This window comes from Dryobates pubescens, chromosome 33 (genome assembly GCF_014839835.1).
Source record: "Dryobates pubescens isolate bDryPub1 chromosome 33, bDryPub1.pri, whole genome shotgun sequence".
NCBI lineage: Eukaryota > Metazoa > Chordata > Aves > Piciformes > Picidae > Dryobates > Dryobates pubescens.
Window position 1 is genome coordinate 7,672,596 of NC_071644.1, and position 24,236 is coordinate 7,696,831.

Below are 24,236 nucleotides of genomic sequence, written 5' to 3' on the forward strand. Positions count from 1 at the left end.
TGGAAACACAACACAGCAGAGAAGAAACAATCTGAAGAGGTTCCTGGAGTGTGTGGAAGAGAACTTCCTGACACAGCTGGTAGCTGAGCCTGTCAGGGCAGCGATGGTGCCCCTGGACTCTGCCCTGGGGAGGCCACAACTTGAGCACTGGGTTCAGTTCCAGGTGCCACAGGACAAGAAAGACATTGAGGTGATGGAGGGTGTCCAGAGAAGAGCAATGAGGCTGGTGAGGGGTCTAGGGAGCATCGTATGAGGAGCAGCTGAGGGGGCTGGGGTTGTTCAGTCTATAGAAGAGGGGGGTGAAAGGAGATCTTATTGCTCTCTGCACCTACCTGAAAGGAGACTGGAGTGAGGCTGGGGCTGGTCTCTTCTCCCTAGTAACCAGCAATGGGATGAGAGGAAATGGGCTTCAGTTGGGCCAGGGGAGGTTTAGGTTGGAGATTAGGCAAAACTTCTCTACTGAGAGCATGGTGAGGGGTTGGGACAGGCTGCCCAGGGAGGTGGTGGAGTCACCATGCCTGGAGGTGCTCCAGAAGCTGTAGCTGTGCTGCTTGAGGATACAGTTTAGTGGTCATGCTGGCTGGGTTATGGTTGGACTTTATGATCTCAGAGGTCTTTTCCAACCTTAAAGTGTCTGCAGCAGCAGCAGAATCATCGTGTTTCACCACAGAGAGACCAGATCTGCAGCAGCAGCAGAATCATTGTGTTGCACCACAGAGAGAGAGACCAGACTGACTTCACTTCTGCTCTGCTCCCTTGAAAACAAGCAAGGCTTAGAGGTTTCTCATTTTTATTGGATGCTTCCAACTTTATAGCTAATAATATACAGATACTCATTATTCATTGTTCCATTCACATCCTCACAGAGTGCATTCTGTCACATGAACATAAAAAAAGAAGTAACAACCAAATAACAAAACAAAACCAAACCCACCCAAAAAAAAAAACCCCCACCCAAACCCCACCAAAATAAACCCAAAGAAAACCAAGAAGGCATGGACCGAAGGAAAACAACTTTGTGAGCTGGAAAAATACATTATAAACCTCTGTTCCAGAAACATTCTCTTGAGAATTCAATCCCTACTTGTAGATAATTAAAGGAGGATCCCAAGAAACCCTTCCTCGTGGTTAAACAGGTGGCCTTGGTGTGTGCTTTGAATCCCCCCACCCCCACCCCCCATCCTATGTACAACCCCAGCCAGTACCTCTGCCTACCTGTGACAGAATTACCTGAAACAGAACAGAAAGACACCAAAAAGGAGGTTTGTGGTTTGCCTTTTCTTTTTGTTGTTTAAAACAAACAAACAAAAGAGAGAAATCAATATTCATGTTGCAGGAAAATACAGTATCAGCAGAGCTTGAAACACATGCTTCCCTCATCTGGATTAAGGCCTAGGAGACAGATGTGCTTTAATAAAAGCAGACAGTATGAAGAAAAGTCCTTCCACTTTTCTCTTCAAATTCCTGTAACAGCTCATCTATTTCATTTTCCATGTCTTCTGTGTGCTGTATCTGGAAGAGGTGGGGGGGAGAAAAAAAAACACACAACCAACCAAGCATTAATCAGAGGGCTGGAGCAGCACTCCTATGAGGCTGAGAGTGTTGGGGTTGTTCGGTCTGGAGAGGAGAAGGCTCCGAGGAGACCTAATTGTGGCCTTCCAGGATCTGCAGGGGGCTACAAGAAAGCTGGGGAGGGACTGTTTAGGCTGCCAGGGAGTGATAGGACTGAGGGGAATGGATCCAAACTAGAGGAGGGGAAATTTAGATTAGACATTAGGAAGATGATCTTCCCCCATGGGGGTGGTGAGAGCCTGGCACAGGTTGCCCAGGGAGGTGGTGGAAGCCTCAGCCCTGGAGGTGTTTGCAGCCAGACTGGATGTGGCTGTGGGCAACCTGCTGCGGTGTGAGGTGTCCCTGCCCATGGCAGGGAGGTTGGAACTGGATGATCCTTGGGGTGCCTTCCAACCCTGATGATTCTGTGATGAAACAAGTGGACTCCAAGGGTTATGAGGTTCCATGGTTTTGGCTGGCTGGTGGATGGAAAGCAGCAGGTTGGACCAACCAGTGCAGCAGGAGGTGCTTGAGATTCCCAAATGTATTCCTGCATTATGTTTATCTGCATATCCTTCCTGCTCCAACCCACTGAACTGGCACTTCACTGCTACTTTGTTGAGTAGGCAACAGCCATCCTCACTAGATAGCAAACAGGAGCTTCAGAATAGCTGCAGGCACACTGAACAGAAGGCTGGAACTTCAAGTGCTTGAACCCTCTCAGGCTTCTTTAAATCTGGGAAGGATTTAAGACCAGAATAGCTCACACAGGCTGGAGTAAAAAAACAGCCTGTTGCCACACTGGAATAGGTGAACTCATCAACTTGCACAGTGTGAAGGACACAGATCCTTTCTGTTCTCTTCACTGTTTTCAGCACAGCTTATTTCAGTCTTACCTCAAGGGCTGAGGCCCCTGGATAGGGATGATTGAAGGCACCATTTTGGCCTTCCACATCACACACACAAGGTGGGACCATGAAATACACCTTCAGAGGATGTTCTTCAGGTATGCTCTGAGTCAGAATGCAGCTGTGGTTTTGAACCCCATCTGCTACAGCTGCTTTTGGAATGGATGCTTGTGCCAGGGACACTGTTTTGAGCATGGGCTGAACCCATAATGGTTGTGTGCAGGTTATTAACAAGGCCTTTGCAGTGCTGCTTTTTGTACAAGCCATCAACACATTGCTTCCAATCACAGAATCATCACAGAATGGCTCAGGTTGGAAGGGACCTCAGGAATCATCCACTCCAACCTCTCCACCATGTCAGGGACACCTCTCAAATAGACTCAGCTGCTCAAGGCCTCACCCAAACTGGCCTTGAACATCCCAATGGAGGAGACACCCACAGTCTCCCTGGACAGCCTATTCCAGAGTCTGACCACCCTCCTACTGAAGAGCTTCTTCCTCAGCTCCAGTCTAACCCTGCTCTCCCTCAGCTTCAAACCATTCCCCCTTGTCCTGTCTCTAGACACCCTCATGGAAAGTCCCTCCTCAGCCTTCTTGTAGGACCTCTTCAGGTATTGGAAGGCAGCTCTAAGGTGCCCCTGGAGCCTTCTCTTCTCTAGAATGCACAGAGAGTCCTCTTTGGAAGCCATGAACTCTGCTACAGTTCACCTGTTTGCACAACAGCTCCAGAAACCACAAGAATTTGGAAACTTAGCTCTCCTGACATGGACTGTACTGAAAGGCTTGCAATCAGCAGCACCTTCCTGGAGCACTTAGCAAACCCCAACCCTACCATGGAGGCAGATGGGTCCAAGATCCCCCCCAGGCCAACGAGCCCTCTCTACTTACACACTGGCAGAGTTCACAGATAAGGAAAGCTCCCAGGGTTGCCTCCTCGTGGTTATCCTGAATGTCCACATTGATCACATGGACTGGCTGACACGTCTCCTGTTCTCTGGAATTTAGATCTGTGTGAAACAAAGCACAGGCAGCAACACTTTGGGTGGGATGGGATCATGTTTGACACAGGGCACACACAAGATTTTTGAAGACACTGTACCCCTCTGCCTTCTCCAAACCTGCTTTCAGGCAATTGTTTGTTTAATGTTGTCTTAAGCAACAGTTCCTCACTTGAAAAACAAGAGCTGGCTTTTGGAAAGGAAAGAATCGTGCTGGGGAAGGGCCTTGACAGCGAGTTTGCCCTGGTCAGGAGAAGCTATCACTCACCTTACTCTGACAACCCTTAAAGGAGTCTCAAGAGTCAAAAATGATTTGGGGCTTCCTCACCTGAGGAGTTTTAATTGCCTCTTTCCTCAAAAAAAGCACTGTGCATCCCACACTCCAGCTGCAAGGTGAACCCCAAGCTGAGCACTGACAGCCACATTAGAACACTCTGGCTTTAATGTGCTCTGCTTGTTCAAAAGGGGGCGAAGTGTGCAAAAGAAAACCTCCTCTTCCCACCCATGCATTACTCCTGTGCCTCTCTAACATGACCTCCCTAGGACACCACAAGTTGTTCTCTCCTCTTGAGGCCTCCAGTGTACAATTTCAGCTTTCACACCTAGACTCATTGGGCTGTACTCAAGTCTTCCTTTCTTTGGTCACTTATGAAGGGCATTACCAAGAAGTCAGAGATAGACAACTTGAAAATTACAGTCAGTTAGGGCTGGAAGGGACCTCAAGGATCATCCAGTTCCAACCCCCCTGCCATGGGCAGGGACACCTCATGCTAGATCAGGTGGCTAGTGGCTGTGGCTCTTTGTTTCCCTTCCTCAGGATCCTCACTTAAAATGTTAGCCTGAAAGCTGCTTTCTCTACGAAGCTATTCAAGAACCAGGGCAGCTGCTCCCAGAACCTACCAGCACATTTCAAACACTTAAAAACATTCAGGACATTAAATGCTCAGCCTGGGAGAAGCCCAAACTGTGCTTCTGTACTGCTTGTGACATGGCCACCAAGGACTGAGGAGGCAACAGCCTTGTGCCAGATGCTAGCTCAGTTGCCTTGGTCTCTCAGCATGAAGCAAACACCTTCAGCCTCACAGGAGCCTGCACCCAGCATTTCCAGAAGCAGGGTTCTGAGCCCAGGAGCCAACTGAGTCATTGCCAAACCCCCATGACTTTGAGTGAGTTCTCCTCAAGCTTGCTGCATTGTGCTCATGCAGAGCCCAATCCCCAGCTGAGCTGCTCCTGGCGTGTCTGCCTGACTCATCTGAGGGCAACGCTGTGGCATGCTTGCAGCGTTAATCACGCACAGGAACAGCTTCTCCACCTGTGCAGGAGCTGTTTACTGGGGAGAAACTGCTTGGTGCATCAGAGGAAGTCTTCTGCAGAGAAGGGAAGTTGCATGAGGAAGACAGCTTAGACTTTGTGCCTTCACCAACTCAAGGTGGGAAAAAAAAGGAGCTCACCACACACAACTTGCTCCTTTTTAGATCCGTGAGCATTTTCACCCCCAAAATGTGTTTTGAGTGTCTCCAAATGCTTGCTGTTTCCTGATCTCAGCCCTTCACATTGCTGCACACACAGCCTGGGGAGCTGCCCACACCAGCATCTTTCAGAGCAAAGCATTCAGCCATCACTCCTCTAGGACACAAAGTCTACCTCAACAGAGCGCGAGCTCCCGTGCCTGCTGACGCTCCAGCAGCAGCACTCAGGACACTGAGGCATCTCCAGATCGTGGAGGACTTGAGGGAGCAGGGAGGGGGGTGTAAAAAAAGCACTCAAAGTTAACTTGGTTTATCAGTTCAAGGTCCTTACCTTCTACTACTTGATCATAGACTCTTTCTTCACACGTTAGGATCAAGTCAAAAACATCTTTGCAGTTCTGGAATCTTTCTGGCCGGGGCTTGATCCTCTTATTCCTGTCCAACATGTGTAAAATTCCATTCTGTGTGTATCTGAGGTGGCTTGAGTTAAGTACCAGCACTTCAAGAAAAGTCATGGTTTGGAGCAAATGACCAGCACAAGTTAAATTAGTCATAGATTGGCTTAGGTTGGAAGGGGACCTCAGAGATCACCTACTCCAACCTCCCCACCGTGGCCAGGGATGCCTCTCAGCTGCTGCTCAAGGCCTCATCCAACCTGGCCTTCAACACCCACAGCCTCCCTGGGCAGCCTATTCCAGAGTCTCACCAGCCTCATGCTGAAGAACTTCTTCCTCAGCTCCAGTCTGACCCTGCCCTCCCTCAGCTTCAAACCATTCCCCCTTGTCCTGTCTCTGGACACCCTGATGAAAAGTCCTTCTGCAGCCTTCCTGCAGGATCCCTTCAGCTACTGGAAGGCAGCCATAAGGTTCCCCCAGGGCCTTCTGTTCTCCAGGCTCAACACCCCCAGCTGCCTCAGCCTGTCCTCACAGCAGAGGTGCTCCAGCCCTTGGATCATCTTTGTGGCCCTCCTCTGCACTCACTCCAACAGCTCTGTGTCCTTCTGATGCTGGGGACACCAGAACTGGACACAATTATTACTGCACCTAGAAAATAAGAGTCCAATTCTGGTTGCCAATCAGTGACCACTAGCTAGATCCCCACCTGGGCAACTCATGCAAGCTTCTGATTTTCAAGAGCCCTGGCACTGCCATTGGCACAATGGCAGAGCCAGCTTCAAAAAGGCCCTAAGAAGAGAGCTCTTCAGAAGGACAACTTCTCTTGGGCAACTATTTTTATATCCACAATGCTCAGCACACTCACTTGGCTGTTGTGTGAGCAGCATGTCCTACATTCCCTCAAGCCACTGCCCCTCACTCCAGGGGCCTCTCCCTTGAAATTGAAAGGCAATTATGTGGTATTCCTAGTGTCAACTGCACATCTGCAGCAAGTCCCACACTCAAGGCCCCCAGGCTTATGCAACTCAACTTCCCAAGCAAGTGAAATCAATCACAGCAGCACGGTCCCTTAAAAATATCCCAAGATACAGAAATGGGAATGGAGAAAAACACTGACTTCATGCCTGTCAGAGCTTCAGTCACTGTGTGAAAGGAACCTGTTATCTGCTGCTTGGGAGCTATATTTATGCTGGTACTGTAACCTCCAGGCTCCAATCTGCATCCTGGAGCCCCCTTTCAGACAGCATTCGCTCAGCCCTCTGTCTTCTCAGCCTTCTGGGAGGTGCAGTTTCACTGGGAGCACACCAGGGTTGATTGTCATCTAAATCTGCTCACTTGACTAAAAGCAAAGTTTTATGGGGAGATGAGGAAGGCCAGGAAAGGTTTGAAGGAAGGAAGGCTGGGAAGTGCTGCCATCTCTCCCTTCCTTTGAAGCAGCAGTATTTTTAGCCAGCTAAGTATACATTGTAAAATGAAAATAGCAGGAAGGGTAACAGTCTGACTTCTTGAGCTAGCAGAAGGATGCTGAGCACACAACCCTTCCACTCTTAGCATGTAAGAGGTGATCTTGGCTCATGTCCTTGTTGCAAAGGTCAGACACACACCTGGCAGGTATCTTAGCTCTTCTCAGAGAGCAATCCTAAGCTTTTGTTAACAAAAGCCCAGCAACTTTCTCTGCCTTCTTGCAGTTGCCTTCTGGGATCTCAAGCTCCTCTGCCCTGGGTCACCAGACCTGCATCTGCTATCCACATGCTTCAAAGAAGAGTTTTCAAGCTCCAAAGCTCTTCTTCCAAGTGTTTAAGCTGTGTTAAAAGTTAAACCCATCTTTCCACCTCTAAGAGTTTGGGTTCTATGGAAAACCAGTTCAGTTCTCTCCTGTGTCTGCACCACTACACTTTAACTACCTCAGAAGATCCCCATTTGGTCTCACTAACTGAGTGAGAAACTGCTTATCACAAACAGCTAAATCTAGTCATGGTTCACTGAGGTCTTAGAATCACTGAGGTTGGAAGAGACCTTTAAGATGACTGAGTCCAACCACTAACCCAGCACTGCCAAGTCCACCACTAAACCACATCTACACAGCTTTCCAAATCCCTGCAGGCACAGTGATTCCACCACCTCCCTGGGCAGCCTGTTCCAGGACTTGACAACCCCCTCAGAGAAGAAATTGTTCCTCATGTCCAACCTAAACCTCCCCTGGCACAACTTGAAGCTGTTTCTTCTTGTTACTTGGGAGAAGAGCCCAACCCCCACCTCACTCAGTCATCACTTCAGGGAGCTGCAGAGAGCTGTGAGGTCTCCCCTCAGCCTCCTTTTCTCCAGGCTGAACCCCAGCTCCCTCAGCTGCTCCTCACCAGCCCTGCTCTCCAGACCCTTCACCAGCTTCATTGTCCTTCTCTGGACCTGTTCCAGCACCTCAATGTCCTTCTTGGAGTGAGTGCCCCAAAACTGAACTAAACTTCTCTCTCAGCCAACTGATTTCTCTTTTTCAGGTCATCCCCAACCCTTTTACCACCTCTCCTTTCCTGTCTAGTCCAAGAATCATCCTTTCCAGCCCAAAGCTATCTCACAAGCAGCTCTTGTACACCAGCACCCACTGCTTCCTCACAGCACCCCCTGTGAACTCCCCTTGGGTTTGTTTTGCTTGGGGGAAGAAAAACAAAACCCCAACAAAACCCAGTCACTTCCACAGAGCCACTTGGGAGCTGTGGCTCTTTGCCAAGCATGAAAACAACTGCCACAGCCTCTTGCCCACTCCACACCTTGCTGAAGGCTGCAGGTGAGCCCTCTCTGGGCCTCCACACTCCTCCTCTCTACATCCTGCAGTTCAAAGTTGGGGGGGGGGGGAGGGAAGTGAAATAAATCCTCCACATCCCACACACTTTTTTTTTGGTGGGTTTGGGGTTTTTTTTTTCCCTTTCTAGGATAAAATGTTGCTGGCAGCTGTCCCCTAAGCTTCCCTGACTGAGCTTGGAGACAGAATTACGCATATTCAGAAAGCCCACACAGTCAAAGCTTGCTGCTTCCCAGGCAGGCTTCCTGCTGCCAACTTGCAGCTAGAGGTTGGGTGGGTTGGTTTTTTGCTTTTCCAAGGGTCCATCTGCCTATAAAAGGAGCCTGAAAGAAGCAGTTGAGATCCCTGACACCTTCCTGTTTGGCTGTCTGAAATGTGTTGCACCTGTTAATATATAAAGCAATAAGTGAATCAGCCAACCCCGAGGGGCAGCAGAGCAAGCAAGGGGGATGTGGGCTGCATGCTGGTTTGCAATGTGTTATTCTGACCCCAGCTTCTTCCTCTTCAGGAGCTCAGGTGGATGTGAAGATCATCACAGAATGGGCTTAGGAGCTCAGAGATCATCTACTCCAGACCTCAGAGATCATCTACTCCAACCTCCCCACCATGGCCAGGGATGCCTCTCAACTAGACTCAGCTGCTCAAGGCCTCACCCAAACTGGCCTTGAACATCCCAATGGAGGAGACACCCACAGCCTCCCTGGGCAGCCTGTGCCAGAGTCCCACCACCCTCCTACTGAAGAGCTTCTTCCTCAGCTCCAGTCTAACTCTGCTCTGCCTCAGCTTCAAACCATCCCCCCTTGGCCTGTCTCTAGACACCCTCATGAAAGGTTCCTCTGTAGCCTTCCTGTAGGATCCCTTGAGCTCTAAGGTCCCCCTGGAGTGTTCTCTTCTCCAGGCTGAACAACCCCAGCTCCCTCAGCCTGTCCTCAGAGCAGAGGTGCTGCTCTTTCTTTTCAGCAGTCACTTCTCCAGCAGGCACTCAACAGGAGTTTCACCTTTCAGTGCTGCTGTGGCCAGACTTCTTTATCCCAACACATTTCAGCCCATCATGCTGCATTTTAAGGCAGAGGCTTTGTTGTCTTCATTGCAGACAGTGTCTTGCCAGTGCTGAACAGCTGAAACTGTGTTTGAGGATTTACAGATTGCATCAAGTTGGAAGGGACCCTCACAGGTCATCCTGTTCAACCCTCCTGCAGTCACAGCAGGGACCAGATCAGGCTGCCTAGGGCCACAGCAAGTCTGATCTTGAGTATCTCCAGGGATGGGCCTCAACCACCTTCCTGGGCAACCTGTTCTGTTCTTTCACCACTCTGATTGCAAAGAATGTCCTAGGATGAGCCTAGACAGATAGAAGCTGTCAAAGGGAGAAGAATGGAAGCAATGGCACAGTCCAGTGCCAAAGAGCTGGAGAAGTGCTATCAACAGAGGTGCTGAAGGGCCTACCAGGAAGACAAGGACAGCAGAAGCAGAACACAACAGGATGACTTCACAGATGTGGTATGTTTGACCCTGCCATCCAACAGCTGACTATGCACTTCATCCAGTGTGTGCTTCAAGAGGAGTTTGGATTTTGACTGCTGCAATCCAGTGTCTTGGTGACTTGGCAAGGTAGCTCAAACTGCTGGTGAGACCAGGATGAGACATGGGCATGTGATGAAGGGATCCAGAAAACACTGTCAGGAGCAGTGGGCAGGCAAGAGGGGATTGTAAGGGGACTCCCAAGTATCACACATTACTTTGGGATGCTGCTCTCAGGACTAGAAACAAGTGCCAGATCTCAGAAGATGAGCAGCAAATTGGATGGGGAGAGGGGAAGTACTTGGAAGGGGTCTGTGAGGAGAGAGGTCTGTGAGAAAAACATCACTCACTCCACTGTGGGCTTGGAGCAACAGGGCCTGCAATGACTGTTTTGCAAAGTGGCTTCCCTTGCTGTCACTGCCTTGTGTAACACCCAAAGGTAATTTTCAACTCAACAGAGCTACAGCTGGCTAGGGTAACTCAGATAAAGCAAAACACACCTATTACTTACATCAATTAAGCCATTTCATTTCACACATTTGGGGAACCTGAGAACACATTCACAAAGCCAGCAGGACCACTTCTTAACAGCAGCATGCAGAGCAAGAAACACTCCGGATGAGGTCTGCAGCAAACACTCCTTAGTGCAACACTACAAACAGGACCCTGAAGAACAGAGGGATGTGGTTAAGCCACAGGCTAATTAACAACCAATTTCTGCAAGGCTCACAGACACACAACTTGTGTGCCTTGGGTAAACACTTCTCACAAGAAGCCCTTCTCACACTGCTGCTTTGTGTTTCTGTATTCTTACATTGAATTCTAAGGACCCTGAAGACCTCTCAGGGCTGTCACTGAGCAGCAAAGCAGCTGGAACAGTTTTTCTCCCCCCTCATCCTCAGCCCAATTCACTGTCTTCTGAAAGTGGGACTTAAATCACCTTGGGTTTATGTACTGATACCTGTGCTATGCTAATTACAGGTTTATGGCAGCAAGACAGAGGAAACTTCCTTCCCACATCTTGAAAAGCCTTCAGCAATTAATAAACTGATTTTAACAGTAGTTTATAGCAAACCAGTCAAAAGTAAGCACCCCATAAAGTAGCAGCAGCATGTTTGGAAAAGATAAGCATCTAGATGCTTATTTCTAGTAGATTGCTCTTTTGCTTTCCCTCAGCAGTTTGGTTTTGGAGAAGAGCTCTCAGCTATATGAATTCCTGAGGGCTAACTGAGCCCTAGCTGGGCTATGAAAGCCCTTCAGCCACTCCTTGCATGTACATTAGCAGCACACATGAATGAGACCTTGCAACAAGAATTCCATGGCAGCAACTGTTCTCTACACTGAGAGGGATTAGATAAATACAGCTGTGCCAGCTTGTTTCTGCTGAGATTCAGATTCAGAGAATGGCTTGGGTCAGAGGAGACTTTTAAGATCATCCAGTTCCAACCTCCCTGCCCTGGGCAGGGACACCTTCCACTAGCCCAGGTTGCTCAAGGCCCCACCCAGCCTGGCCTTGAACACCTTACAGGGAGTAGACATCCACAACCCCACTGGGCAACCTGTCCCAGTGTCTCCCCAACCTCACTGGGAAGATCTTCTTCCTAATCTCCACTCTAAACCTGCCCTCCTCGAGCTTCAATCCATTCCCTCCTGTCACGACAAGCCCCTGTAAATGGGTGGAACACAAGAAACCAGCACGCACCTCTCCTGCCATTCCCATGCTGGACCTCCAATCTGTGCTGCTAAATACTTTGTTGGCCCACTGGAGAAGCCCTGCTGGATTCAGTTAAATACATCTGCCACCTGGCTCCCCAGTGGCAGAACAATGACATCTGAAATACACAGAAGACACAGGCTACCCTCCACAAAGCAGTGAGCCAAAGCACTCTGCCAAGGCGTGAAGCACATGCCTGCTCACACTCTTGTGTACTCAAGAGCACAAGGAGTGTGGCCATCTGACTCAGAGTTCTCTTACCTTGCTCATTTTTCTGCTCTTCCTCCCATCAAGATGGGGGTTACTGACCAACACTTCCAAGGGCATCCAGACTTTCCAAACAATCTTTTCACTTTCCTCTGCCAGCAGGTTTCGAAACGCTCCTCTGAAAGCAGCTGCAAGAGGATTTCTGCCACGCCACGTGGGCAAGCTACACACAAAGTGAGCTTCCCAACCACTTCAGGGCAGCAGGTGACACACAAACAGTCTCAGGTGTTGATTATCAGAAACATTTGGCACAGTTCACTCAGTTTGGGGGATCTGTACCTTTGAGAGCATTGAGAGATTTTTAAGAGCAAAGTCATTAAGCAAAGAGGCAGCATCAAAACTCCACTGTGCTTCCACACCCAAGGGCTGGAAGGTTTGTCTTACAGGAACTTAACTTCATCACTCTAAGAGTCCAAAGTATTGTGGCTGATGGACAAATAACTTTCCACTGCACAAGGAAGTGATCTGATTCTTCCAGTACTAGGGTTAAGACAGTGCAGAGGAAACCCTCTGGAAGAGATGACTCAATACTCCCAACTGCACTGCCCCACACTGCTAAGCTTGACTCCAAGACTGCAAATGTGAAGATTACTACAAGAAAAACCCTAACTGCAGTGATGTCTGACCAAGGCTTCAGCACTGCAGGACCCTCCTTCAGCACCACCCTACAAACACTGAAAAGTTATTCCTCAATATAGCCTCACTGCTTCTGGATGCACTCTCTTCTCAGCTTGGCCAAATCCTCTTTGTATTTATTCCTCTTCATGGGCAGGGCAGATGGTGCCTAGAGTGGGACTGAAAAGTTTGGGGCACAGAATCTTCTCCCACACAGTTCTACAGTGAAGCCAACAATAGCCTCCTGCTGGCCTTCCTCCTCTTCTGTATGGAAACACAGACTTCAGTTTTGTCCACCTAGACCCTGTGAAGATCCTGTGCATGCCAGAACCTGCTTCAGAGCTTTTTCACTTCAATTCTGGAATTGCTCTACACAGTCCTTCCCTCGAGCCTACACTTACTCCAAAGCCATCACATTTTCCTCTACTGATGTTCTACCTCACTGCATCTCACCAGTTACTAGAGCACATCTCAGGCAGAGGGAAAACTGGGGGATCAACATGAGTTATGGTGGGACCATAATGCTACAAATATTGACTGGCAAAGTGTATGTGGCAGAAGAAAGCTGGCTCCACTTGTTCTGAGTGTGAAGGATGTTATTCAAACCCCCCACACACAACCATCACATGTCAGCAACAGCTCAGCCAGCTTAAAGATGGAGTTCACAGAGGAAAAAACACCTAGACTGCAATCACCCAGATTATCACTACTAGGGAGAGTCCAGTAGAGGTTATGAAGAGGATGGGGGGCCTGGAGCATCTCTGTGAGGAGCAAAGGCTGAGAGACCTGGGGCTGTCGAGCCTGGAGAAGAGCAGCCCCAGAGGGGATCTGGTTGATGTTTATCAGTGTCTAAAAGACAAGGACAAGAGCCTGAGGCCAGACTCTTCTCAGTGGTGGGCAGCAACAGGACAAGGGGCAAAGGGCACAAACTGGAACCCAGAAGGTTCCATCTTAACAGGAGAAACTTCTTTGCCGGAGCCCTGGAGCAGGCTGCCTAGAGAGGCTGTGGAGTCTCTTCCTCTGGAGAGATTCCAAACACCCCAGGGCATTATGACCCTGAGCAAGCTGCTGTGGGTGACCATTTCAGCAGGGAGGTTGAACTGGATGATCACCCAGAGGTCCCTTCCAACCCCCAGCAGGCTGGGATTCTGTGACTCAGGGAATTTAAGCACTGTGTTGTAAAAATGCAGTGGCAGATGTGGATACTTTAACTGCAAGGTTTAACTGCCACATCTTAATACACTTTGAAGTGCTTCCATTTCACATACACTGTAACCACCTACTCAACTGCTGCTCTGTGCCTGGCTCCATTAATCCCTTATTCCTGTGCTCTGGAATTCAACACATGCCTTCAAGGTATGTGAGCTCTTGCTCTGTATTTCACTAATTAACTGCAATGAAGCTGCTTTTAGTCTCTGCAGAGTGGGCTTTGGATAGTTCTCCCCCTTTCCACAAGTGAATACAAATTTCAATGCATCTTTTCACTCCAATGTTATTTTTAACCCTGCTGACTGATGTCTGAGCTTCTGCAGAGGCTCATTTCTGTTTGAGACTTGCTTTCTGAAACAGGGGTCATTCACTTGGCTGGCCTGACAATGTCCCAAGTCCCTAAGAGCCATGATTTCCCTGAGTATCTGGTGACCATAATGCTTTGGATCTTGTTGGCATGCAGAGCTGGGGGAAGGACATCACTCCCAAACAAGGCAGCACTGAATGCTGAGCACTCCAACTTCATGTGTCACATCACTGGCATTTGGGAAGAAGCAGACAGTTGTCAGCAAGACAGACTATTTCAAAGCACATGGAAAGGCTACAGATGACAGATTTCTGCTTAGCTGAGGAAGGCAAGGCTGGGGAACAGAGCAAGCAGCTAAATCATGTGAAGAACCACCCGTCCTTTCGTTCCCCCATACCAATTACACCCAAGAGGAGGCCCTCCCACCCTTCAGAGCTCATGTTTGCATGCCCATCACCCTCTGAGGTGCCTTCCAACCAAAGCCATTCTGTGAGTCTATCAGCTCTAGAAAGTAATGCTCACCCAAACACCCACCCACCCCGAGAGCCCACACGACCCTGGGTGACAAGGACCCACACCACAGCTCTCACAAGGAGGTGTGGGTTTGGCCACTGCCAAAGCCTTTACCCTCAAAGCCCACTGCTGGAAGTGGAGTTGCTTCCTGCACTGACAATCCTTGCTCTGAAAACCTTCCCTTTACATTGTCTGAGAATCAAAAATGCAAAGCTGCAGAGCTAATTGGCCTTGCCCTATTTCCTGTGCAAGAGCTACTGCTCACATTGGGTTCCTTTAGTTATAGGGAGTTTAACACTGCAAATACAGCCACCACCACCTCTCCAGCATGGAGCAGTGCCAAAATGGTAACTCCAAAAAGGGAAAGAAAAAAAAATGCTGACTGAGAGGTCACTAGGTAGGCTTTCTGTTGACTTTTCTCTTAAAGCAGTGCCACACTTAGTGCAGCAGCAATGAAGAGGGCACCAAGGAAATCACCAAGTCGTTAAGTGCCGGTGAAAATTACTTCTCAGTTCAGAGAGTTTTCTTTGGAAGCAGTTCTTTTTTAATCAAGACATGGCACACCTCATTAAGATGGGTTTGCAAGGTCTTCCTCTTCATAGGCAGAGGGATTAAAAAAAAAACCCCAAAACAGAACAAAAAATTCCCCAAGCCTCAGCAAATCACACGTTGAGGGCAAGAGCCTGCATTTTGATGAGGTACTGGGGCAGCAGCACCATGCAGAAAGGCATTCCAGTGTTTCAGCACTTCTCACTGTGCTGGACAGCTCTGACCAAACAGCCCAGGCCCTTATTAACAGAAGTTTTTCAATGCCCAGTTGCCACGCCTGGGGCCTCAGGCAGCTCAGATTTACTACTTCTGGTCAGCAAACAGCACAAAGGATTTTTAAGTAAGCCACAGGATACCCTGTGCCACCACACCACTGCAGAGCTAGCTTTCAAGTTAGTGAGTTTGCTGACTCCTTGGGTGACAGCTTGAAGTACTTTCTACCATGTTCCAAGTTTTCTAATCTCTTGACAAGCTGTTTAGTCTTAGGCCAGTCTCTTCAAAAAGAGGTAAGCCAACAGGGCTGTTTGGAGGCAGTTAAGACATTTAAACCACGTTAACAATGCTGTTGGATCTTCAGAAGGCCATACCCAAGGTTTTCAGTGGGGAAAAAAACCCCAACCCTTATACCACTAAGAAATGCAGACTGCTGTATTAAATTACTAAGATTAATCTCTGGGATAATTCACTCTACAGGGCTCTGTATCTCTGAAGCAGAAATTCAGAATATACTGAATGCCTTACTTAGGGGAAGTTTTCTTCTTTCATACTCATGACAAAAATACTTAAGATGCCTTGTTGAGAAAACATCTAGGATGAGTCCCCCAATTTTGTAGGTTTCCTTAAAAAGAAATGAAAACCCCCCTTTCAACACAGATGTTTCAAAATCATGGGAGTTTGACATTAGCCATGGTTTTAAGTAGTGTGCATAACCCTGGTCACCTCTGCTGCCCAGGATTACAGATGGTTTTGGGGCTCTCCTATGTCCACTCTTTATAATACACTGTAAGTTGAGGGCTTTTCTTTCTCCCCCAGTGCACAGATCAAATCATGTCTCAAGAAACTGTCAGTGAGAAGGGTGAGCTCTTTAATGAAAGGTATCCTCTCTCCCACAGAAAGTATACTGTAAGCCTTACCTGTCAGGGTCTGAGCTAAATACAACATTAATGTCGAGGTGGTCGCTCCTCCTGCAGCCATTACCAGCACAGTCTTTGCACTGAGAAAAGGATCCACAGTGCAGGGGAGGGAAGGGGCAATCTGTCAGAGCATTGAATGTGCTTTCACTCGAGAGCTAAACGTGTTAACCAGGCTACAAAGGAGCATTTGGAATGTGTGCACTGTAAACTCAACAGCAATTCACAAGGGAGCATCAGAGGCCCATTGTAAAACAAAAACAAAAACAAAAAAAGCCCCAAAAAGAAAACCAAAACCAACCTCCTATCAACTGAAAACATTGGAAGGTCGCCCGGGGAGCAACTCTATGTTCCTAACGCATGATGCCAAACAATCAATTACACCTCTCAGGGATGAACCACATTGGATTTTTTAAGAAGGCCATGCCACAGGGATACAGTTCTTTGTCTTTCCTAAGCAGATCATTGTACATCTGATCATATGTTGTTTTGAAATCATAAACATTCGGCTTGTCTGGGGCCGGTCCGGGCAGTTTCACGTGAGTCCCCGTGCCGAAGGAGCGGACGCTGAATCCTCGTTTGCTGAAAGACAGAGAGGGGAGGGGGAGAGGGAAGGGGATTAGACTTCAAAGTGCTGTAATTGGACTTCAAAGTGCTGCAGAACACACCCTGAATATTAGAAAGGCTTCTCAGCAATCAGATCAGGGTTGGGGCTGCTCAGCCTGGAGGAGGGAAGGTTTCAGGGAGAGCTTAGAGGAGCCTTCTAGTACCTGAAGAGGCTGCAGGAGAGATGGGGAGGAACTTTTGACAAGGGCTTGTGGTGACAGGATGAGAGGAAATGGATTGAAGCTGGAAGAAGAGAGATTTAGACTTGAGATTAGAAAGGAATTATTTACAGTGAGGGTGAAACATGTTGCCCAGGGAGGATGTGGATGCCCCCTCCCTGAAGGAGTTCAAGACCAGGCTGGATGAGGCCTTGAGCAACCTGGCGGGAGGTGTCCCTGCCCATGGCAGGGGTTTGGAACTGGATGATCTTCAAGCTGCCTTCCAACCCAAACCACTCTTTGAATCAGGCAACTCTTCCCAACTGCATTGGTAAGAGCTTATCCAATGTGCACATTTCTAAGGGAGCACCTAAACTCCATATGGCATTTTCTTGGAGTTATGCTACAATGTGTTTTGGATGCTGCTTCTCTGCTTCCAGGCATCCTGGACTTGCAACAAGCAGGCTCTGTAATCACTCCTGGGCAGTGCAGTACAGGCAGAGATGCTTTTGTCTTGGTAGCAAAGTAGGTAACAATACCAACTGATCAGTAATTACTTTTCCTGCTAAAGCTGCTGGAGCAACTGGATTGCTCCCCTCCCTTTGTTGCCAAAACTACCTCCTGTGTAATTTAATTAGCCCAGTACAACTAGTTGTGTGCCTGGCTCTTTTCTCAAGCAGACTGACAAACATGCTGTGTAATTACCTTTACAGAACTGGGGCAGAGATTCTGCTGGCTGGTACCTAAAAACTCTGGGGGAAGCCTGAGAGAGCTTCATTCCATTCTTGTGAACAACTACTTGTTTAATAGCTGCAATTTTAAAAGAGGGCAGGAACCTGCTTGTCTTTGAGGGCAATGCCAGAATGTTCTGATTAATCTGAATGCACCCACTTGAACCTCAACAAATCCTTCAGCATTAAGGAACTCTGTACTATGTTGGTGGAGTAACAGGACCAAAAGGAGATTTATTTTCTGGTGGACAAATACACAATGACAATGGATAAATAATAATGATGGACACACACATGGTAAAATACTGTTGCTCCTGTCCAGCATGCTGGACAACACTTGAAGTGCCACACATGAAAAATGTGCTCCCCTACTGCATGTGACTCATTGAAAATGACTTCTTTAAGTAGCCTAAATCTGACTCCTGACATGGAATTCCTGCTCTGACACCAGCTGTTGCCAGGGAACAGCTCTGACACTATGCACCACGTGTACATTATGAAATCTTCTGAAAAGGTTTCAACATCTCTTTTTTTTGCCACACTTGGGAGGCTGGGAGAGAGGGCAGAATGGCTGCACAGAGCCACTCTTCAATGCAGCCTGCTTTTAGTCAGCAGCTGGACAGATGCTGTTCAGTGAGCCATCGAGTATCTGGTGGAGTGTGGCACAGACCTCTGAACAGGCAGCATTCTCTACAAGACAATGTGTACCTAGTGTTTGTTCTTGGCCTGGTAAAGCTACTCAGAAGATGGAAACTCATGAGCTTCCACTTCACCATAAAGGGTAAGACAGACCAATATAGGATCCTAGCACTGATTGCTGGACAGGGGAAGCTTGAATGTTCAACAGGTGTTGTGGAATCTCAGGAAGCTGTCTCTATCACTAGCAGTAAAAATCAGTGCATGTAAACTATCAACTTACCAAGTACAAACACAAGCCAGGACACAGATCTCACTTGCAGCAAGTATGCTCACCTCACCTTAAATCATACCTCATTACAGTGAGGCCACAGGCACTACTCATGTGCCCATGAGTTCATAGACTTAACTGAAGAGCTTGGGAACAGGCACTGCATTTCCCTCCAATGACTCTGAGAGCTCACTGCAAGCACTTCTCATCTGGGACACAACTGCTGCTGAAAGCAGAGATCAACATGGCACTGCACTAACAAAGCCCTAACACGTGACAGAGTTGTTACCACAGAGTTCCAGGCACTGAGAGGAGAAATATTAATCCATGCAGACCAAGATGTGAACTTTGATCCAAATCTGGCTTTTATTTCATTCTTCTTTGGGGATCTCACATGTGCTTATTGCATTAGGGTGTTTTTCAGCTTCCTGAGAGGTCATACCAGTACAGCTCCTCTTCTTACAACAGCCAGGATAAGGCATTACTGAACAGCAAAGCAAACACAAACCTGCAGTACCACTGCAGCTGGTGAAGATCTTTCAGGGGACAAATCACTAATTTTACTACATCCCCTCCCACAACATGTAGCAGGAAAACAACTAGCAACAGTGCCCTCCTTGTAGTTGGCACTATCACTGATAAGCTGTGAAATGGAAATGCTTTACTATAAAAAAACCACATTAAAACATTTCCTCCTTCTTCTTGAGGGTTTATTAATACAATTTAAGGCTTCCTACATAATAATACATTAATTTACAGTGAGGGAGGCAAGACACTGCAACAGGTTGCTCAGGGAGGTTGTGGATGCCCTCTCCCTGGAGGTGATTCAAGGCCAGGCTGGGTGAGGCCTTGAGCAACCTGGGCTAGTGGCAGGTGTCCCTGCCCACATCAGGGGGTTGGAACTGGATGATTTTTAAGGTCCCTTCCAACCCAAGCCATTCTCTGAGTCAATTTGTATTGAATTTCAATGCCTCACTGCATTTAGCTGCTGTCAGGTAATGCAGCAGTGAAGCTGACCAGCAACTTAGGAGAACAGCAAGGGTGCAACATCACTTCTCTTGCAAGGTCCACAATGAGCAAATAATGGCACCAACATCAAACTGAAATTTCAGCTACTAGGGTTTCAGTACTTAAATTTGTTTACTGCCACTAAAATATCTTAAGATTCACACTCCTCATTTCTCACAAGTTTCCCCAAAGCCAAGCAATAGATCTACAGCTTAAGGCAGTATCAGCACCCCACAAGTTTTCATTATCAGTAGTAGCATGGACTCTGAGCCCAGGAGACTGAGACAGGAGATCTACACTGGAGGAGCCTGGACACACATCCTACACACTGGGAGACTTTGAAACAATTACTTCCTTTTAAAGGCTAACCAGGGTATTATCAAATAACTACAGGCAAATGGCAAGGTTGAAGTTACTGGCAATAAGAGAAGTGTTACCCTTCCACCTTCCTCTTCCATGTCTGAAGGACACCCAGGGCATAACTCTGCTCACTCTGAGGCAAAAGAAGCCCCAGAAGACCTATACACAAGTTATACTTGTAAAAGAAATGTAGGCTGAGTAAGGTCTGACCCAAGAGATTGGTTACAGATGGAATCCAGTCTGACAGCTTTTAAGGAAGGTTGGTCTTCCTGCACAGTCTTTATTGCTCTTCCTCTCTTCCCTTTGCTTTAATGTCTCACCATACCCCTATGCCTACCAACAAACTTCCAAAGCCTTTCAGTCTGTCCTCTGTTGGAGAATTGGAACAAAATGTTTAAAACCTGGTTAATGAGAAAATATGCAAGCACACTACAAAGCAAACTGGCACTGGACTGAACCAAGACTCATCAGAATCCAACAGATGGATTATTTAGATACCAGCAACACCCACATGTGTTTGTTCTCCAGTGGCACAGAGACATCAAAGTACAGTAAGGACGGATGTGAAATGCAGCTTGCATGTGAGGCTCATGTGCAAACCCTTTGGGAATGAGGACAAAAAGCTTGTTGGTTTCCCCCAAATAAAAGTAACTCCTTAACTGTTAAGCCTAAAGGGCAGAAAAATAAACCCCAACACACACCACCCACCCCTCCCCAAACTGCTGAAGTGTGTGGAGAAAGTGTATTATCGTTTTGCTGTTCTGAGTTCAGGATGTTATAAAATGTATCAAGATGCTAAATCAAGCTTGTTCAAGTCACTTCCTACAGTTCAGGCACTTAAAAGGATAAACTACTAAGAAGAAACATCAAAGCAAGAAGTGATGGACTGTAGGTGCTTCCAACAAAAGCCTACCACGTAAAGCAGACACTTTGCTCTTAGGTGTTATACACAGAGGGCTCAATTTGGTGTTTTACATTTGCAAGTAAAAATTCAGGCATCTCTGCAAGACTGCTTTTGCTGTAGAAGGATTTAGATGCAGACTGGATATTGGGAAGAAATTCTTTACAGTATGAGTGTTGAGATGCTGGAACACCTTGCTCAGGGAGGCTGTGGATGCCTCCTCCTCCCTGGGGGTGTTCAAGGCCAGGCTGGATGAGGGCTTGAGCAACCTGGGCTGGTGGGAGGTGTCCCTGCCCATGGCAGGGAGGTTGGAACTGGATGATCTTTAAGGTCCCTTCCAGCCTAAATAATTCCATGAATCTACAAACTATCATACATTTACATTCAGGTTTTAGCAGGCACCAGGTAAGCCTGACATCTGGAAAGCAAAACAAGCTTGTCTGATACGTTTCTTCCTGACTCTTCTTCCCCTTTTAATCATGTGCTCTTTCCAACTGCAGTGCAAGACATTGCCCTGGGCTGGCAAACCAGGCTGGCTTTGAGCTAATAAAGACATTTGCCTGAAGTTTGCTGCCAAATGACCCTCCCCATTGTATGGGCTAGTTCCTCCTTTAGAGCAGCATCACTAATTCATCCCTAATTTGCCTCCTCCTTTTTATTTATTGGGTGACAGGTTGGACTTGATGATCTTTGAGGTCTTTTCCAACCTTATTGATTCTGATTCTTAATTAAAAAGCTTTGAGAACACCTCCAAAAAAAAAACAAACCCCAACCCTATTTTCCTGCCACATTTGCCAGAAGAGCCTCAGGCACGCTAGGAGTGATTTATTTCTTCTGCAAAAACAGAAGGGAAGGAAAAAACCAAAAAGGCTAGAGATTAGAAGTAAATTTAATTTGTCCTTAGTGCCCAGGCTTCAATTAAAACTCGAGTCCAGCAGGAAAACAACAGAAGGGCATCCTTCCCCCACAGGCAGCTATTGGGAACATCCTGTTTACAGGGAGCTGCCACAGGTATCAGCTGATGCCAAGTTCAAGCATTAAACAGCATCAAATGCTGCTCACAGCAAGATGGCAGCCAGACCAAATGCTTTGATTATTTATTCCTTCCAAGGCTGTCCTTTTTATTTCTTTATACACAGTTGTTTGGCTTCCTGTGCTAACACTATGTGCACCTCAATATTTAGCTGGCATAATTCTAACAGAAACAGGTTTAAGCAAAGCCCTTCATCGTTTTCCTGCAGTGCACAGGACGATTTGGGAACACGATTCGAGCAGGTCTCCCCTGTCAGTCTGCCCCGAGTCTCCCACCTCCCACTCTCAATTCAGCCGAGCTGAAAATAACTGCAGGGCTAAACAGATGAACCCTCATAATCCCCCCCCAAACATTTAACGTCCTGAAGCAAGCACTTCCCTGCTACAGGCAAAGTCTCCCTTGCACTGCATTAAGCGGTTCCAGTCTTCAGAGGGATTTTTTTTTCTTTTTAGGAAAAAAAGGAAGAAAAATAAAACGAGGAGAGGAGGGGGAGGGCGAAGAAGGAAGGAGCGTTTAAGTTTTCAGCTGCCGAGACACGGGAGCTGTTCTGAGCCTGTCGAACTCTCCAGCTCCTGTTTGGCAGCACTGGATGCGGAAGTCCACCGGGCACGGCGGAGCAGACCCCAACCGCCGCGGCCCCTCCGGCGAACCCGGCCCGAAGCAGGGCCCGGAAGAGACGGGATGCAAACAGGATGAGCTCCCCACGCCCGCGGGCCTGGCAGGGTTCGGCACAGGCCCCGAGCGCGGCCTGGGACCGCCGCCGGTGCCTCGCTGCACTAACAGCCCAGCCGCAGGGCCGGCCAGGCCGCACCACGGCGGCCCCGAGGCGCTCCGGAGGGGCAGTCCGCAGCCGCCAGGCCTAGAACGCAGCGGGGAAGGGGCCCGGCTGCAGCGAGCCCGGCCCAGGCCGCGCCGCCGGTGGAAGGCAGGCAGGGAGGGAGGGAGTCGGCTCGGCCCTGTTTACCTGAGGATGTTGTGCGCCTCCATGCTACGGTTCTGGTTGCTGGAGCACACCACGGCCACGCGGAGCGGCGAGGAAGGCATGGCGGCGCCGGAAAGAGCCCAGCTCCCTCCCCGCAGCTCCCCAAACGCTCTCAGCCCCCGGCCGCGGCTCGCACAAAATGGCGGCGGGCGCCCGGCGGCGGGCGGTGCCGGGACGCGTCAGCAGGGCCGCTCCGTCCCGCCGCGGCCAACCGCCGGGCGGCCGTCAGCAGGCGCAGGCCGCCGCCTACCATCGAGAGAGGAGCGGGGCGGGGCGGCGCCGCCAGCGCGGCGCCGGCCATAGAGAGGAGAGCCACAGCGGGAGGGAAGGGCCAGACCCCCGCAGCGCCCCTGCGCCGCCCACGCCCCGCGGAGGCTTTGGTGGGGACGCGTGGGGGCTCCGCCGCCCCTCGCTCTGCCCTGAGCACCGCGGGCTGGTGGCCTGGGCCGTGAGAACAGCACAGAACTTGTCAGCGCTTGTTGCGAGGGAAGGATGGGGTTAGGTTGGGTTCGAGAAGAAACTTCCTCTCTGAAAGGGTTCTCGAAGCCCGGCACAGGCTGCCCAGGCTGGTGGCTGAGGCCCCAACTCTGGAGGGGTCTCAGAGCCGCAGAGGTGTGGTGCTGAGGGACGTGGGTTTAGCACCAGACTTGGCAGAGGTAGAGAAGGCTTGGACTCGGTAACCTTAAAGGTCTTTTTCGTCCACAGTGATTCCAAATTTACAATGTAGGGCCTTGAGCCTTCTCATCTTCTTCCCAGACGTGCTCCAGTTCTTTGCTTCCCACCGGATAATTGCCCTCGGCCTGGCGATGCGAGCCGCGGACTCTATCGCTTCATTTTCAGAAGAATGCGGTTCAAGCGACGACTGTATTGGGATTTTTTTCCTGAAAAGCTCTCTTCTGGCTATTTTTTGTCCTCGGCACTAGATGGCAGCCAAATGTTGCAGCGGTTCCACCGAGCTGGACCACGGATTAAAGCCCCGGAAAAGAAGCTTTTGGATGGAGAACTGAAGCCCCCCTGAGAAGCAGCAGATTGGTCTGACACTGGGTCAGTCCCCAGCTCCATCTCTGCTCCCACAGCACTGTCTGCAAACAACCCCCAAACTCCTAAACAATACTGTCTGACTGATTAAAGAGCAGAAAATAAATGGGGGAGGGGAAATCCCTGGGGGTTTTTTTCCTAGCCAAATGAAAAAAAATCTTTTAAAGGAAAGACTCCCTGACAGGACATTTACAAATGAGCTTTTCCTTAAAAAATGCCTAAAAGCCTTTCCAGAAACCTTGCTCCAAAGATAAAAGCTCCAGGTACACCTCTGATAGTGTGAGCTGGGCTTAACAGCTGAAGACACAGAGCTTGCAAACCAAAGATTCCTGAGGGCTGAAGAATTTAGGACAGATATATACTCCAAAAGCAAGAACCAAAATAACCATCTCCTGCTGCATTTATCCCAGGAAATGTTTTCTTTCAATAGAGCAGAAATCTGGGTCACAAAGACCCAAGATAATTGCACACTGGTCCCAGTGCTCTCCTGCCTTTGCTTGCTCTTATAAAGAACCTCCAGAGAAACAAGGTCCAGCAAGGAATAGATGAGCAAAGCACCTCCAAAAAAA

The 24,236-nt window shown here is 48.7% G+C and overlaps 1 protein-coding gene across 1 annotated transcript; it reads right to left on the minus strand.

The window, feature by feature from the left end:
* Positions 1 to 1,298: 1,298 nt before the first annotated feature.
* SSU72 (SSU72 homolog, RNA polymerase II CTD phosphatase) lies at positions 1,299 to 22,789 on the minus strand. The gene is made up of 5 exons (XM_054175780.1): positions 22,612 to 22,789; positions 16,382 to 16,525; positions 5,258 to 5,397; positions 3,348 to 3,466; positions 1,299 to 1,512 (listed from the first exon to the last, which is right to left on the minus strand). Exons 1-5 carry the CDS (start codon positions 22,689 to 22,691, stop codon positions 1,411 to 1,413), a joined length of 585 nt encoding a protein of 194 aa, XP_054031755.1. The 5' UTR covers positions 22,692 to 22,789; the 3' UTR covers positions 1,299 to 1,410.
* Between the last annotated feature and the right edge of the window lie 1,447 nt (positions 22,790 to 24,236).